Source organism: Penicillium maclennaniae (genome assembly GCF_028827695.1).
Source record: "Penicillium maclennaniae strain IBT 15551 chromosome Unknown utg000007l:1.0-4884863.0:1.0-4888362.0, whole genome shotgun sequence".
Classification (NCBI taxonomy): Eukaryota; Fungi; Ascomycota; class Eurotiomycetes; order Eurotiales; family Aspergillaceae; genus Penicillium; species Penicillium maclennaniae.
In genome coordinates this window covers 1,740,301-1,757,221 of record NW_026623219.1, presented here as the reverse complement: position 1 = coordinate 1,757,221, position 16,921 = coordinate 1,740,301, and the positions used below count along the sequence as shown (strand labels likewise).

At 51.4% G+C, this 16,921-nt stretch overlaps 6 protein-coding genes across 6 annotated transcripts; 4 read left to right on the top strand and 2 right to left on the bottom strand.

Moving 5' to 3' along the window:
- Positions 1 to 51: 51 nt before the first annotated feature.
- Positions 52 to 2,613, bottom strand: N7477_007872 (putative APSES transcription factor (MbpA); the record flags this gene model as incomplete). Its single annotated transcript, XM_056969535.1, has 4 exons — positions 52 to 536; positions 596 to 730; positions 783 to 2,436; positions 2,491 to 2,613. 4 exons carry the CDS (start codon positions 2,611 to 2,613, stop codon positions 52 to 54), a joined length of 2,397 nt encoding a protein of 798 aa, XP_056819567.1.
- A 458-nt stretch (positions 2,614 to 3,071) lies between these two features.
- N7477_007871 (uncharacterized protein) lies at positions 3,072 to 4,118 on the top strand (the record flags this gene model as incomplete). The annotated part of the gene is made up of 1 exon (XM_056969534.1): positions 3,072 to 4,118. The coding sequence occupies one exon, from the start codon at positions 3,072 to 3,074 to the stop codon at positions 4,116 to 4,118; it is 1,047 nt and encodes a 348-aa protein (XP_056819566.1).
- A 437-nt stretch (positions 4,119 to 4,555) lies between these two features.
- N7477_007870 (putative glutamine-serine rich protein MS8) lies at positions 4,556 to 5,446 on the bottom strand (the record flags this gene model as incomplete). Its single annotated transcript, XM_056969533.1, has 4 exons — positions 4,556 to 4,682; positions 4,750 to 4,979; positions 5,032 to 5,139; positions 5,249 to 5,446. The coding sequence occupies 4 exons, from the start codon at positions 5,444 to 5,446 to the stop codon at positions 4,556 to 4,558; spliced, it is 663 nt and encodes a 220-aa protein (XP_056819565.1).
- Positions 5,447 to 6,091: 645 nt separating this feature from the next.
- On the top strand, positions 6,092 to 6,556 carry N7477_007869 (YbjQ family protein; the record flags this gene model as incomplete). The annotated part of the gene is made up of 1 exon (XM_056969532.1): positions 6,092 to 6,556. One exon carries the CDS (start codon positions 6,092 to 6,094, stop codon positions 6,554 to 6,556), a length of 465 nt encoding a protein of 154 aa, XP_056819564.1.
- Positions 6,557 to 8,604: 2,048 nt separating this feature from the next.
- N7477_007868 (sugar transporter family protein) lies at positions 8,605 to 10,157 on the top strand (the record flags this gene model as incomplete). Its single annotated transcript, XM_056969531.1, has 2 exons — positions 8,605 to 8,781; positions 8,841 to 10,157. 2 exons carry the CDS (start codon positions 8,605 to 8,607, stop codon positions 10,155 to 10,157), a joined length of 1,494 nt encoding a protein of 497 aa, XP_056819563.1.
- Positions 10,158 to 11,486: 1,329 nt separating this feature from the next.
- On the top strand, positions 11,487 to 14,964 carry N7477_007867 (GPI inositol-deacylase; the record flags this gene model as incomplete). The annotated part of the gene is made up of 5 exons (XM_056969530.1): positions 11,487 to 11,866; positions 11,941 to 12,043; positions 12,095 to 13,991; positions 14,039 to 14,684; positions 14,736 to 14,964. 5 exons carry the CDS (start codon positions 11,487 to 11,489, stop codon positions 14,962 to 14,964), a joined length of 3,255 nt encoding a protein of 1,084 aa, XP_056819562.1.
- Between the last annotated feature and the right edge of the window lie 1,957 nt (positions 14,965 to 16,921).

Genomic DNA, 16,921 nt, shown 5'->3' with positions numbered 1-16,921 from the left:
GAGAAATACAACGCCGTTCCACAAACGCTCAGAGGATGAAGAAGTCAAGAATTACCAGTCCTGCCCACGATCCCGCATCAGAATCTCAATGGCCTCGTCTTCCGGTACGGGGTTCTCATTCAACTCCTTGACACATTGTGTCAAGCCTTCTGCTGCCTCGTCCACTTGTTCCGCGGTCCATCCCGTGCATGCCATCACCATTCGCCGGTAATTTTGGCCTAGAACGGCATTTTTCGCCTTGAGGGCATCAACTTCTGCAGTGATACCAGCATTGAAATTTTGATAGCATTGAAGCCGATGCTGAAGTACGTCTGGCGGGGATAATGCTGCCAAGAACGCGATTTGTTGAGGAGAGAACCCTGAGGCGGGTTCATAGGTACTAGGGAATAGGGCATCGAATGCAGTGATATCCACGCCGGAATTTTGGTCTGCGTCGCCGACAACGGCGAGTCGGGAGATATCAAATCCTTGGGTACCCTTTAATGTACTGATCAAACTTTCTGAAGACCGCTCGAGATTCTTGATCCGTCGGTCGACTTCACTCGGTCTGAAGCTTGTAGCTTCAATGAATCCAGCTGCTTCTGCTCGATCTGACGAGCCTTGGCAGACTCGCGGATTTTTGAATGCCAATGATCGAACTTCTCCTGTTTTTGGGTCAGGCTTGATGCCAACTCCCGATCGATACCACCCAGTGCCTCTTCAACCATTGTGCTGATTTGAGACATAGCGGCTGAAATAATGTTTAGCATATAAAGTAATTTCTTAGCAGGGAATTAACTTACCATCGAGTATCTCCTTCTTAGATTTCGCCAACTGATCAATGAAAGTATCATTACGGCTCCCGTTCTGCTGCGACTGCGAGTTGTCTACCATATCAACGCCAACTCCGTAGTCGGCAGGTCGGAGACCGGTATGATTGGGAATGTGTGGGTCAGCACCAACTTCCAAAAGCTGAGGAACGAGGACCGAGCGCGCACGCCCAGCGAGATTCAAGGCTGTATCACCCTGATCATCACGCAGATTGACGATCTCTGAGATGAACCGCCCGAGAGAGATGCAATCCGTACTGGAGGTGCCATTTTGAGTGTGTTCGCCATTGGTAGCTGATGATAAACCACCATGTCGGACAATGAACTCCAAGAGTGACTCCAGGTAGTGTTTAGCAGAGACATGGCCTCCGCCACCCGTTGCGGCCATGACGGCGATGTGGTGCAAGATAGTCCTACCACTGTAATCGACCATGTCAATAGTTGGTGCAAGCACCTGAAGCAAGCGGGGGAAACTTCTGTAGTCTAAGTTGTTGCGGGTTCCCACTGCCTTCTGCAGTGCAGTCTCACCAGCGAGGTTGACTCGAGATATGCTTGCTCCTTTGGCCACAAGCGCATGAACTAGCGGCATTCGTGCAAGCATCGCAGCCCAATGAAGAGCATTATTTCGGTACTCGTCAAGCGGGATTTCAAGATCTTCGCCAGTCAGCTGCAATAGAGCGGGATGGTTGGAGAAGTCTTTGGTTCGCTTGTCAAGGAATAGAGTCATAATAAGCTTGGTCTTTTGGAAGCCCTCTGGCTCCGAAGCCGGAGGCACTGGCTCGAGGCCGCGCTTCTGGCCATCATCCATTGGCGGGGGCGGCAAGTCCACGTCCTGGTAAAAGGAATCATTGGGCTCTGTCGGAGTAGGGTCATGCATGGAGAGGTTGGATGGCTCGCGGTGGAAGCCAATTGAAGGAGCTTGATGCGATGACGAACGAACACGCTTGCGGGGGGGTTCCGCAAAGTCATCATGATCGTCCTGCTGGAAGCGATTCTGTAGACTGCTGAACCCGCTATCGGACATGTACATGCTGTTCTGACTACCGAAAGTCATTTGGGAGTCCTGGCTCTGGCTAGCCATTTGTTGCGATGGTTTGCGCGGCACACTTGGGCGTCGACTGTTGGCAGCCGGAGAGTCAAATCGAGCTTTGCTGATGGCATTCACTGCAGTTGCCGCGGCGCGCGAGATGTTCTGGAAGAACGTCCCTTGTTGGGGCTGAGATATGCTGCGATTCTCGGCGCCACTGTAAAGGCGCTTGCGTTGTGCAGCCATGGCTTGTTCCTTCGTGGGTGTGTCGAGTATTTCTTGAGAAGGGCCGCCAGATCCATCGGGGGCCATGTCATACTCCAGAAGGGGTCGCAAGATTTCTTCAACGTGGTATTCTCGACAAAGATCGACACCTCTCTGGTAATTGACCCACGTTCCTTGGTATTTTCCATAGCCCCCTTGGACCTTCTCATGCTCCCCGGCGGCAATTTCTTTCTCCAGGGTCTTCGTTCTTCTGGCTTTGACAACCCCAGCCACCTTCAGGATTTGAGTCGCATTTAACCAGGAATCGGATCGACGTTTCATAACTGCGACACCTCGAGTCTCCATCTCATAGACCGACACATTGGAGTAAACCGCCTAAGTATTGTTTATCAGCAAAAAGCCTTCCATTATCGGACAGGTTCCACGAACGCGGTAAATTTGTGGTGTGTCACTCTGATTCTGATATGGTCCCTGTGATCCATAATCGTTTCCTCCGTCATAACCACCAAAGCTATTTCTTGACATGCCGTTCGACATACCGAAGGAAGACATCTGCGATCCTTTCGGGGTGGAGGAGTTGCGCCAGGAGTCGAAGAGAGGGATTGAGAAGCGTTCAAAAATGCTAGACCGTGCGCTGACCCTTTACTTTTTTGTGAGTAGGACATACTAATCCCTTGCAAATCCAGTCAGCACCGAGGTACGGCAAAAAGAGCATATTATGAGGGTGGTGCGTTAGTACCGGATGCCAGGAAGACGCGAGCAAAAGGAGGCGCGTGGCTACACCCTTCTGGAAGGGAAAGCGCAACGGGTCACTGTGAGGACCATCCAACGTATTTGCCCAGAGTCGATAAAGGAATGTGTCAGGAACCGATTTGGCTCGGATAAGCAATGCACGGCAGAGCAAGTCGCGGGGTTGGAGTTCTGAAGCGAAAAGAGCGCGTCGCCGTCCCGTGACACGCTTCCCGCCAAGGTTTTCGCGTTCTGCCGTTTCGAGTGATGCTCTTCCTTCAATGGCGTCGGCTCCTATATCCGGCTCTCTTTACCCTCGAGGGCGCGAACAATGGCTTCAGGTCCTACGGGCAACTCTTCGAGAATGTACCTACCTCCCTGATCCCATCGCGCGGGCCTACACGTCTGGTTATGTCCTCGACCGATATCGACAAGCAAAGAAGCAGGCAAAGAAATCGCATATCACCGAAGCTGATCGTGCTCGCAAGGCCAGAAAAGGCCTATCATTGCTTCGGAGAGCAAATGAAGGATATCAAAGCCCCCTGGAGAAAGTCTTGCATTCTGCATACGGGCGCATTGGAGAACAACGTCACACATTTTTAAATCGTTTACTCGACCATGATATCCCAACCGACGCCAAATCACTGGAGAAATTGGTCCATGGACCCTCGATATATCAAGATGGCTGGGAACCTCCAGCGATCATTATGAGTCTTATGAAGTCACAAATGAACAATGGCCACCTTTCAACTAAAAGTGTTCGGCCGAGCGTGAAGAGCCTCCAGCCAAATATTCCCGAGCACAACAGCTGGGGGACTACTCTCAGTCCTACGCGCCGCATAAATATGCGTAGGAAGTGGTATACCGATACATTGAACTGTTTACTACCACCATTACCGGATCACGAATTGACCATTTTGGACGGCTTAATTTCAGGTACGTTGCCGTGGGCGCCGGTAAAGCGAAGGAAGATGGCGTCTCCTCCAGCCACGCAAGAAGGCCACCTTGTGGAGTTCTTGACAGACGGGCCGCAGAAAGGCTGGACATTTGCCAAATACGCCGATGGCCGGCCACATAAGATCACCGCGAGATTTATGCACCGTCAATGGCGACGTGTCTCTGCCCTTGTCCCACGAATGCAGTGGAATGCGATATCTTCGAGGTGGAATTTTGTCTGGGATTCTCCAAAAATTTTACCGCAGTTGAGCTTCAATTTGGCCGAAGAGGTGGAACCCGACGACATCTTTGCTTACGAGAAGCAGACTCCTGCAAAGTACCCGCAAAAGGCTGAAATTCGACTGAATTCACCTGGTGAACCGAAAATCTGAGCACAATCAGAGCCCCGAACGCTGTCAAAGACGGCAGGTTCAGGGACTCTCTTCGTGGCTCTAACGCTTGAGCACTGCATTTAACATTCCACCGTGTACTATAACTGTATAATAGCCTTTGGATTGTGCACTTAATACAGTACATCTAGGCCCATCTGGCTGGTCCAGTTGACGTTGATCCACTCTCTCCACAGAATCCCGTAGTTTGGTGATCTCATCTCTTGTTAAGATGGAATAATACGATAAGAATGTACAGACGAAAAACGAATGGATAAAAGAAAGGGGAAGCCCTCAATTCTTGGGCCTCATTAAGACCCAAAATCCGAGCAAGCAGAGGGCATTGGAGAGCAGGGTATCAATATAATATGTGCCACCATCATAAGCAAGCCCTCGATCGAACTAGCCCACCACATCTTGTGTCATGAAAAACAAGTTATCTAGTCACTATCACTCGAAGAACTCGAGCTTGAACTCGAACTCGAACTGGAAGAATGTGAGCGACGGCGCTTGTGGTGCTTATCCTTCTTATGCTTCTCCTTCTTGTGCTTCTTCTTTTGGTCCTTGCTATTCCGCGGAAATAGAACCGTTAGTTGAATAGCCCAAGACAAAAGAGCCGATAATGAAGACTTACATGGCATGCGTGGCCATGTTCATACCAACGGCTCCGAGAATTGCACCACCTGCGCTTCCTAGGAATCCACCACCCATCTTGTGGCCCGCGAAACCGCCAGCGGCGCCGCCGAGCAACGTCGATCCGAGACCTTTCTCGCCCTCTGGACCGCCGGGGCCGGGCGCGAAGCTTTGCTGCTGAGGTGGAGCTCCACCGTAGAATGAAGCGCTCTCGCCACCTTGCTGGTGTTGCTGGGGAGGGTAAGGCGTGTGGCCGCGGTCTTGGGGGGGGCATCTGTTGGGCGCCATAGCCGGGGCCGGCGTATTGGCCCTGTTGGTGCTGCTCATAGGCGGGAGGGTATCCCTGCTGCTGGCCGTACGGAGCAGGGGCCTGGCCATATCCATGCTGCTGCTGTATAATCTGTCAGCCGCCTCCTTGGAGATTGGGGGTCATGAGGTCCATTGTATCATTTTGTCTAGCGCATTGTCTGATATTCTGAGACAGGTAGGAATGAACTTACCTCGGGAGGGTAATAACCCTGCGGCGGCGGAACGCCAATGTCTTGCTGAGGCGGATAACCTTGTTCTTGCTGAGGCGGATAGCCGTATCCTTGCTGATGCGGATAACCTTGTTGTTGGTGAGGAGGATAGCCCTGGCCTTGGTGGTTGTAGTTCTGACCGTAGTCACCACCGTGTTGATTAGGTGGGTAATAGGACATAATTTAAAGAGTTGAGGAGAGCGTGAAGGAGGTGGAAAGTTTAGAGAAAAATAATCAATGAAATAAGACTGAATGTACAACAATAAGAATGAGCGGCACCTTAATAAAGAATACGACGAAACCCTGGACGCGAATCTGAGGCGGTGCTGCATTGCCCCGCCCCTCTTGGCCGCAAATGCCGTGGATCAGCCCAGCACAGCCTCATCTGCAGAACGCGATGGTTTCCTATTCAGTTCTTATTGGGACTGTGGCTGGAATCATTCCCTCGACTCTATCATGGCGCGGCTATCAGAGAGAAGAACCAAATCAATAAAATTGGAAAGTGTCGCGGCCCCACTTGACACAGGGTGGAAGTCATTTACCTCCACACATTGCTTATGGATGATTCAGAAATTATGAACGGAAAATCAGCTTCAAATAGCCTTCGGTTCGCGATAAAACAAGAGAGACTGTGGGATCTGATTGTTGTGGCCTATGAAACCTTTTCAAAAATCCCGCGGGTATGACGGCATCGAGATGGGGATCTCTCATGAATACGAGGCTCGAGCGTTTCCATATATTGGCCTTGGAACTGCATTTCTCGTATACTGAAAACGTCTGTATACCGTCAACACTGCCCTAAACAATTTCCCACCAAGTATATCCATGCTGTCCCCGCATTCGTCCATCCCAACTAATCCAAAGCAAGACATCCAGTCCAAGCAGCCCATTTCGAACCTTGCCATGGCATCGAACAAAAAAGAGAAAGAAGTCCCCTCATGTTTCACCGACACCCATGGAGTAATCACTTCAACCATGAACGAGCTCCCTGGCTACAAGATCAAGTCCGTCCTTGGGACAATCTATGGCATCACCGTGCGAACGCGGAATTGGGGCGCGGACATAGGCGCTGTCGTGCGATCAGCTGTCGGGGGCGAGATTCGATTTTTCACTAATCTGATGTATACGTCGCGGGAAGAAGCGATGGAGAGGCTGGTGGGTGAGTGTATGGGTCGAGGTGGGAATGCAATCATTGCGGTGCGGTTTGATGTTGCTAGTTTTGGGGCGTGCTCGCAAATTTGTGCGTATGGTACTGCTTGTTTGGTGGAGAAGATTGAGGAGAATCAATGAAGTCGCCAACGTTAATTCTTAAAATTTTCCTATTGCCCTGTAGAATGTCCCCTCCAACTAGACCGGGGCGGGAAAGCCCAAGGTTCAGACGGTAAAGTTCTTTTTTTGCTCGCTGGTTTGAACCCAGATATTATGGATATCCATATTCACTGGTCCCTTTCGCTGATTTTCGAGCTGATTCCCTCTATGCCATTCTCCACTTGGCAGGAATTTCGCGGCCGTAACGATGCAGTTACTTTCAATGAATGATCTGACATGATGTGCTGAGATTCAGAGAGATGTACAGGGTCAATGAGTAATAACAGGGAGTCAGATTAGACCAGAAATCTGTCGCCGGTCTTGCGAGGGCTCAGTCGTACAGGTAAACACCGGGCGGTGGCAGTTTCTAGCTGAATACTTCGCTCGTAAAGATGCCTGCTGTCGATCTACGAGGGACCCAAAATCCCAATAGATATTCCTTCTCATATTCTACAAAATTGAAGACGGCATGGTGGCCTCATCAAAGGGATAGCCCGGTGAAGTATGCAATCAGCTCACAGTTAGAAGAAGCTTCGGTGCCAATTCTACGGCATCCATGGCACTGCAAGCCAAGAAACACAAGCCCCGTCCTCGAATCGTGTCGGAGGTGGGCCGCCCTGGGGCGCACGACGTAACTGCCAAGATCAGAGAACGAGTACGGCATACGACTCGATAGTAATCACAATTGCGGTTTCGCTTACTTTGACAATACTCGAACTGTGCTTCACCGCGGGGCCCGGATTTTGGATCTTGGCGCGCAATAGGGCAAACCTTCAACGGCCAGACCAGTCTTACCCGCGACCACACTCGATCAAGCCACCCGCATAAACTAACCACACAAGCTACAAGCATCGGTCAACTTCCGAAACTGTGTTTAAGCCACCGACCACGTAGTTGACTCTATCTCATTCTCCCAGAATCGCGTGCCTCGAAAGATTTCCCAAATTCTTGTTGTAAACGGTCAACCATGGCTCTCTGATAGAGCTTGTTGAAACTGAGCGAAGCCCCTGCCCTGCTACTAATCGACACATCGTCGGGTTCTCATGGCGTCTCTCTCTCTTTTTCTACCCCTACTCTCACTTGGAAACTGCGGTGTCGACTGTCATGAAATAGGCTAAATTGGCACCCTCTTTCAAGCCTGAGACCGAGGCAGACATAGACCGATGGGCCGAGCAAGGCAAATTACCCAGCATTATGGGATATGCCCGCGACCCACATTCCTCCGTAGTACGGAGCAAAGGGTCGCGGGGAAACCCAGGATTCAAAAAAGCTCGTCTCATTGCATGGACGCAGAAGAAAAATTGGCGCAGGACAAATTTGAAGACAAGGGTAAATTTGGCGATGCACGTATTGGTGTTGACAGAGACTATCCGAGTATGGGCCGATGTGGCGCTTCAGAACCGCGGTGGAGCCGCGGGCCAGGGACCTGGGGATGCGGAGTGATAGTCTTGGCTGGAACTGTGTACCCAGAGCCACGTCAAAATAGGCTGGGATCGGCGAAGGATTTGGATAGTTCGGGGTATTCGGGAATGACGGCGAGTTGAGCCAATCTGGTTCTGACGCTGGATCTGGATTGAATCATCGGGTCTTTTTCGACTCGGTGTGGGGAAATGGAGCGCTGCATAAAGTGCCTGACAGGAAAGCCTTGTCCATATTTGGCTGAAGCTGTAAGCCCTGTAACGTCCAGGTTTCTATGGTACCAAAAGTCTAGGCTAACAGGAGGGAAAAGCCATATTCCCCAATAGGTGCAAAGATCGGCGCCCTATTCGTACCAGGCCCCGAACCCAGAACCGACCACATGCAGCGAATAACAAAGCGTATCATCCTTGGACCTCAGCAAAGCGGGGTTTAGCTCACAGGCCTTAGGCAAAGACTAGAGCTTGTGGTAGCGGGGGACATTTATTTGAAGTCGCGGTTCCCCCGTTCTCTTTCTCTCTTTCTCTCTTTCTCTCCCCCTTCCCCCCCGAACACCCGCCAGTTTCCAGTGGCATGCCCTCTCGGTCCCTAGAATAACTCGCCGAGTGAACGACATGGCTGAAACCCACAAGTCTCAACACGAGGTGTCCTCGCCGGACGTCGAAGAGCACATGAGCATTGGGCGTTATATAGCCACGCGCATACCCACGCTCGTTCCGCCGATGAATCCGGCGCCGAATCCATTTAAAGCGCTAACTCTACTCAACCGCCAGCAATGGTTGTTCTTCTCGGTGTGTTTTCTTGGGTTTGTCTTTTACACCTTGAGAGAAGTGATACTAATTTAGTGAAGGTGGCGTTTATTGGGTGGACATGGGATGCGTTCGACTTCTTCACAGTCTCTCTGACGACCACTCAACTAGCTACGAGCTTCGATAAATCCGTCACAGATATTACATGGGGCATCACGCTGGTTCTTATGTTGCGGTCTGTTGGTGCGATCATCTTTGGAATCGCATCCGACCGATGGGGTCGCAAGTGGCCCTTTGTGGTCAACCAACTGCTCTTCGTGGTTCTAGAGCTGGGTACTGGCTTCTGTCAGACGTATAAGCAATTCCTAGCTTGTCGTTCGCTCTTTGGTATTGCTATGGGTGGTCTTTACGGTAATGCGGCTGCCACAGCCCTCGAGGACTGTCCCTCTGAGGCTCGCGGTATTGTTTCTGGTTTGCTGCAGCAGGGTTATGCATTTGGATATTTGCTGGCTACTGCGTTTGCGCGCGGTCTCGTTGATACTACTCCCCACGGCTGGCGCCCGCTATACTGGTTCGCTGCTTGTCCTCCAGTACTGATCATCGCCTTCCGTCTATGTTTGCCGGAGACGGAGACTTTCCGCCGTCGACAAGCTACGCGTGAGGAGGTTCGCGGCGGTGTGGCTGCTTCTTTCATATCCGAAGGAAAAGTTGCTTTGAAGCGTCACTGGCTATTGTTGATTTACCTTGTGCTTTTGATGGCCGGTTTCAATTTCATGTCTCATGGATCGCAAGATCTTTACCCTACGATGCTGCAGAACCAATTCAGTTTCTCCAAGAATGCGGTGACTGTGACGCAGGTCGTCGCGAACTTGGGCGCGCTGACCGGTGGTACACTGTGCGGGTGGGCGAGTCAAATTTTCGGTCGCCGGTTCTCGATCATCGTGATCAGCATCGTCGGGGGCGCGCTTCTCTACCCATATACCTTCGTCACATCGCATAATGTGATTGCAGCGGCTTTCTTTGAACAATTCATGGTGCAGGGTGCATGGGGTGTGATTCCCATCCATCTGATGGAGCTCTCACCCGGTCCCATCCGCACATTCGCTGTTGGCACAGCTTACCAGCTTGGTAATCTCGTGTCGTCCGCCAGTTCGACCATCGAGTCGACGATCGGAGAGCGCTTCCCGCTCCCGGCCACGGAGAAGGCAGCCCACCGCTACGAGTACGGCAAGGTCATTTGTATTTTCATGGGCTGTGTCTTTGCCTACACTATTCTGGTGACTCTTGTCGGACCCGAGCGTCTTGGTCGTAATTTTGATGCTGAGCACGATGCCGATCTGCAAGTTGTAGCCGCCCACCGTGGAATGGAGCGACACGATAGCGACCCTGAGAAGGCAGCTGCCACCAGGGTGGAGTAGGCTGGTGAATCTCGTATTTCATCTTTGATAACGTCGATATACCCTGATGATGTGATGGCTGTATACTCAGTTGCTTAATGGATGATATGTACACGCCCTATGAGAAGCTATAATTGCAACGAAATGATTCGCTTCAACTTAGTCCACGATCATTGCCAAGTATCGAGTAGAGACGATCTGTGGGCCAAGAAACGATTAACAGTGGTTCCAAGCAATTGACCCACTGAGGCTGTAAGCACAGACAAAATGATCAGAATCTGCTTAATTCGACAAGCGCCATCCTGGCACCTTGCCAGTCCGAAGGTTGAAAGGTTTCATCACGTTTGTGATAGAAAAGAGGATTTCCATGCAGAATGATAAGTACCTAGATCTCCAACTCTTACTGTGGTCGAAAATTGGCAACGCACATGAACAGGGAAGAAGTGCTTCCTTGTAGAGCGACCGGGGCCAACCCCGCACTCAAGGCTCACTGTGCACGACATATGAGCCGATTCCTATGCGTGGATGTGTGTAATCAGGCTAATTAAGGAGAAGCTATCAGGGAAGATTGTGTCGGGATTATGCCTGAGCCCCGATGTATACCATCACCAAGTATGCCCAAAACTACACTGGTATAAGCCGGTCACGCCATTCGCCCTGAACCTGCTATGATAGAAAGCTAGCCTGACCTGCGCCACGACGCTAGCGTTCTGGCTAATTCTTTGCCTTGATTTGGGGCTACCGCCTCTCATACGCGTCCTGCAGGTACCTTAGTTTTTATGGTTGCCTGCTAGCAAGTTGGTCATGGCAAGACTAGCAAGAAACAGAACAATCAAAACGAAGATGGATACCGGCAATTGAGACCCATCCACTTTAGAGACTTGTTTAACGCCCCTAGGAGCTGTCTCACTCTTGTTCCCGATCAGGCAGTCCACGGGCTCGAGCGGGTGATAGAGACATGGGGTGACACCGGCTCATTGCCAAGACCAAGAATACCATTTCCGTCTAGAAGTTCAAGTGATCAAGAACCGAAAGTCCTGATTCCTCTAAGTCACATTCTGAATCTTCTTGCTCAGAGTGCTTCGTATAATCAAGGTGATCCTGGTATCTCCATGGGAAGTTCAGGGTCTCAGGAAGCTTTTTCTTATTTTTCCTTGCCAAGTCTCGGCCCAAACCCCAAAGAGAAACCACTCTCCTTGGGAACCTTGAACCTTTTGACCTTCTGCATTCCGATCGAATTCCCCCCTTCCACCCTCCCCTTCTCCCCTTCCTGTTCTCGCCTATTGGGTCCTGTGTGGCCCTGTGCCAAGATCCTTGTGTGCTGGATGAGACCCGGCTCCGCCTCCTCCAATGCACAGACGCTCCTCAGGCTCCCCTGTCGAGGACGACACTGAAGATTCCCCAATTCGATCTCCAGACGACCATGGCCAAGCCATCGAGCCGAACGATAAATCGCGGTCGCAAATAGCCAGACACGGCACCAGTTTCGATCTTCGCCGCGATAACGGTTTCTCGAATCCACGCTCGCGGAATTCCAGTCTCTGGCGCACCCGTCGTCCCAACCATCCAACGATACCAAAACTATGCCATTGGGCTCGCCCCGGCTTCCTCTGGAAGCTCCCTCGCCCGATGGCCGTCGCGCGCGCCAGTCTCGTCTGCGCAGTCCTTGGTCAATCTCTGTTCTCACGGCGTTCACCACATTTGCCGCCGTCGCGTTTTTATTATCGACAGTGCGTTCTTTTGCTACGAGGCAGATTGGCGGAGATGGATGCGGCGTGCCAATGATGAGTCCGACATTTATTAGGATGCTCGAATTTGACACGGAGCATACGCGCTTCGCGAGCAAGTACAATCTCTTCGTGTACCGAGAGGAGGGCGTGGATCCGTACACGCAGGATAACATCGGAGTAGGATATCACTGAAGAGCGAATAGCGATGCATTGGCTGACTGGGATTAGTTGAATGGTGTTCCGGTACTTTTTCTTCCTGGCAACGCTGGTAGTTACCGACAGGTCCGATCACTGGCCGCGGAGGCCTCCCGACATTACTACGACATTGTCCGACACGACGATGAACGCCATGCGGCTGGAACGCGCAGCTTGGACTTTTTCATGGTGGATTTCAACGAGGATATGGCCGCGTTCCATGGGCAGACGTTATTGGATCAAGCGGAATATGTGAACGAAGCTATCTCCTACATCCTCTCCCTTTATCACGACCCGCGACGAACTCGACGAGATCCTGGGTTACCGGACCCAAGCGCGGTGATCCTGATCGGTCATTCCATGGGTGGAATTGTGGCTCGCACTGCCCTGACCATGGCCAACTATCAGGCCAACTCGGTCAACACGATTATCACCATGTCTGCCCCGCACGCGAAACCACCAGTGTCGTTTGACTCCGATATCGTCCATACCTACAAGCAAATTAACGACTACTGGCGTGAGGCTTACTCACAAACGTGGGCCAACAACAATCCATTGTGGCATGTGACGTTGATCTCAATTGCGGGCGGTGCGCGCGACACCGTGGTTCCGTCTGATTATACCAGTATCACATCACTCGTGCCTGAGACGCATGGATTTACCGTCTTCACATCTTCTATCCCTGATGTGTGGATCGGCATGGATCATCTATCGATCACCTGGTGTGATCAATTCCGGAAGGCGATTATCAAGTCACTCTTCGATATTATTGACGCCCGGCGTCCAACTCAGACGAAACCAAGAGCTGAGCGTATGCGATCACTCAAGCGGTGGTACTTGACTGGATTAGAGGCCGTCGCTGAAAGGACGTTGGCACAGAAAGAGCCAAACACTCTATTAACTCTTGAAGACAATGCCAACACAATCCTTGCTCAGGGCCAGCGGCTTATCCTCCGCGAACTGGGCTTGCAGCATGGCCCGGATGTTCGACTATTGCCGATTCCGCCTCAGGGTGTATCGGGCAAGAAATTTACGCTCCTGACAGACCAAACCTTGGATAAGCAGGGAAATATCGAAGTGTTATTCTGCAGCGTGTTCCCACTTAACAATGGCCGATCCGCCATCTTCTCCATGAATTTGGATTTCTCTGGAGGTACTGTGGGCTCGACCCGCCTGGCTTGTAAGAGTGCGGCGGAAGATGTCATTCATCTTCCTGCTTCGACCCCGTCATCGAAGGACGCGTGGGAGCGTGTACCGCCATTCTCCTACCTTCAGTATGATCTGGAGGGACTTGCAGAGCACCAGTTTGTGGCTGTTGTGGACAAGGCCAATGTACCCACACCGGGCTTCTTGGTCGCAGAGTTTTCGGACAGCTCAGATTCGATGATTCGGGCCAAGGTTGGCCTTGGCAGTTTGCTGGGTGCAGGTCTCAAGATGAGACTCCCCGCCAACATGCCCATGCTCACTGAAGTGCAAGTCCCAGCATTGCACTCTAGTCTTCTTGACTACCGACTCAAGATCACTCGGCACCCACAAAAGGAGGAGCTTTTCGCTCCGCTGCTTCGACAGTCCATCCTTGACCCTCATGAATCAAAATTCTTCGTGAATGTCGACGAAGTCAATGTCAACCTGCACGGAATTGCACCGTATATGCCAATGCCGGTGCGTGAGCAGGCCGCTAAGGGTGGTGTGTCATTCCAACTATGGACTGATCCTAGCTCTGGCTCGACAGTCGACATCTCCCTACAAGTTGATCTTACTAGCAGTCTCGGCGAGTTGGTGATGAGATACCGCACTGTGTTTGCAGCCTTTCCGCTGCTGGTTGTAGCTCTTGTGCTCCGGAAGCAGTTCCAAGTCTACGACGAGACTGGTTCGTTCATCCCCTTCAACGATGGCCTCGATCGCGCCTTGCGCTCCTCCTCCCATTGTTGTTGGTGGCCATGTCGCTGTTGGCATCTTCTCTCGCCACCTCCAAAGCCCTCCCTCAGTCCGATGACCCTTTCCATTGGCGAACAAATTCGACTGAAACTCCTCTTGACTTTACGAAGAATGATCTTCTCCTGGGATCACAAGATGCATTCTTCTGGTTCCTGATTCCGATCTTTGGTCTTATCAGCGTTGGTGTTTGCGTCTTAGTTAATTATGCCGCTCTTCTTCTCGTCAACATCTTCTCCCTTATTTACGGAGCCGTGAACAGCAAGTCAGGCTATATTCGGCGTGAAGATCGAGGGAATCTCCCAATTTTCAGTTCACCTACCCCTCGGCGACGCGTGATTCATACCGCAGTCCTGCTCATCCTTGTCTCGACGATTATCCCGTACCAGTTTGCCTACATGGTTGCCTGTATCGTGCAGCTGGCCACGACTGTGCGGGCACAGTGGCATGCAAAGGAGACCAGGTCCTCCCAGCACATCAATTTCAGCAACTACGCGCATTCCATCCTCGTCCTGATGTTGTGGATCCTGCCCATAAATGTGCTGGTGCTTCTGGTTTGGGCCCACAACCTTGTGGTGCACTGGTTCATGCCCTTCTCCTCCCATCACAACGTGCTGTCTATCATGCCGTTCCTCCTCCTCGTCGAGACGATGACCAGTGGTGCGATGATCCCGCGGATCGTGAATCGGTATGTTCTCTGTATTTCCTGTCCCTCTCTGTTCCATGCTAACATCAATAGGTTCAAACACGTCACCTCCGTCATCTTCTTTGCCATCGCCGTGTACTCCGCCATCTACGGCGTGACGTACGCCTACCTGCTCCACCATCTGGCCAACCTCCTCTCGGCCTGGTTCGTCGGTATTTATCTTGTCGGCAACAACTTCTCCCCTCGTCGTCTCTGGCGCATCATCGACGGCGACGAGCTCCCCTCTGAATCAGGGAGCCGTCACGTCAAGAAGAAGCCATGAGAAAAAGACCGAACCCACTAATCACGTTATTGACTTTTGTACGCACTGGAGTTGTGCATCTGGGAATGGAGTTTGAGCGTTTTACTTGTAAAAGACAATCCCTGCGATCGGGTATCTGCCATCCAGCATGTATCCGATCCACCCTCCGCCAGAACGATGGCCGGGGAGCTGAGACTGAGATACTCAACAGCTTGCTTCCGGACTTCGATCTGCGGGCGCGACGGAGGTGTTGTGTATATACCAGCCCCTGTTTATTTGATTTTCGTGTTCTATCGATCTGGACATAGATTTCTGGATGCCGGGTCTGGGCGGATTTTGGTTGACTTGCTTTTTGTTTATCGGTATAGATCCGGCCCGCCTGACATACTAATGGTCTACACTTTTCCTTTCTCCCTCTTTCTGCCTTCAACCTTTATCCTTCGTTGTTAAGCATGAGACCTCGACTACATGGTGTGTAAGAGCGACACATCTGCTTTGCTAAGTGCACGCGGGGGTTGGGCCTCGCCCCGATTCACAGGACCATGTCTTCTCCTGTACTTTCTGGTTCGACTAGTCTCTGGAATCCTCCCAGAGCTCACCAAAGACCAAGAAATATCAAGACGCCCTTTTCACTTCGTTCTTTCTCGGGTCTTGAGATGATAGGTCGGTACTGCGCAGGGCACCGGTGAACGATGTATCAGAGCGCAGGTCTGAGCGCCTGGCAGGCAAAAGAAAGGGGCAGCGCTTCGACGAAAGTTGATGACTGACAGGGGCAGCCAGAATCTCAACAGCCGGTGGACAAGGGGCAGTGTTCAGAGTCCAACAGATAATGAAACGGGGCGCCATAATCAGAAAGCTGAAGTGCCGCCCAACCAGGCCGTCATCTATCTAGGCTAAAGACAATACCCACGCGAGCAATGGATCCTACCCCGGATTCGCAACCAGACAAAAGGAAGGAGACTCAGCTTCAGCAAGGAGGTCCCCTTTTCCCCAGGATCGGATTCGCAGCCAAGGGGGGGGCGAAGCCAGCCCAGCCCAGCCCTGCAGCCCCATAGAATAGACAACTGGGGCAGATGCCATGCGGATCCACCCTCTGTTCCCCGTCTCTCGAACTACACTAGACACATCGGCTCGCACGATTAATCCCTCTTCAGTCCTAAACATGACTATCGACGTAATGACCTCTCCCCAGGGTTTGGTGGCAAACACGCCACACAGCAGTAAATTTCCGCCTCAAGTCGGGTGAGTCGGATACCTAATACGAATCATACTTTTTGGAGTGAACCTACGGACAGCCCGATAGAAACACGAAAATCTTTTCATTTTAGTCCCCGTATAAGGTTTAAGACGGGGAGAAGTGCTAACAATGCAACACCGTTTCTGGACATCTCGCACCAAAACAGCAAGGGCTGATTTGCCTTGATCTCCAGACCCACTGGCCGGTTCCGCGTTCACTTCTTATTTTTTTTTTGCCACCCGGGCTTTCGCGGGGGATAAGGGATAAGGATGACCTGCAGGAGTGAGGCAGGGGCTTTTTTTTTCTAAAAAAAAAAAAAACAAAAACAAAACAGAGTTTTCAGGATGTGCTAAGAATATCTAGTTACATTGTTAGTTACATAGTAACATGCAAAGTGAAAAATTCCAATGCAGTCCGCGATAAGCTATAAGGGGGAGCGGTGAGGGGCTCGAGGGGCTTGGAAAAGAGCGGTGTTGCGCAGTATCAAACGTACTGTGAGCATCTTCGGCGTTTCACTTGACTCGACTGGGCTATAATCCTGGATACCGAGTCTGTGATTCTGCTCGGCTTCGTCATGATGTGAGGCATATCTATGCACCCCTGAAAAAAAAAATCAGATTTTTGATTCGGATGGATTGTCCGTGCCGATTAAGGTCTGCAGATCCCGGTCTGAATGTTCATGCCTTTTCGTGGATTTCGATTTTGAATGTCTTAGGATTTGATCGAGAATTTCCATTCTTT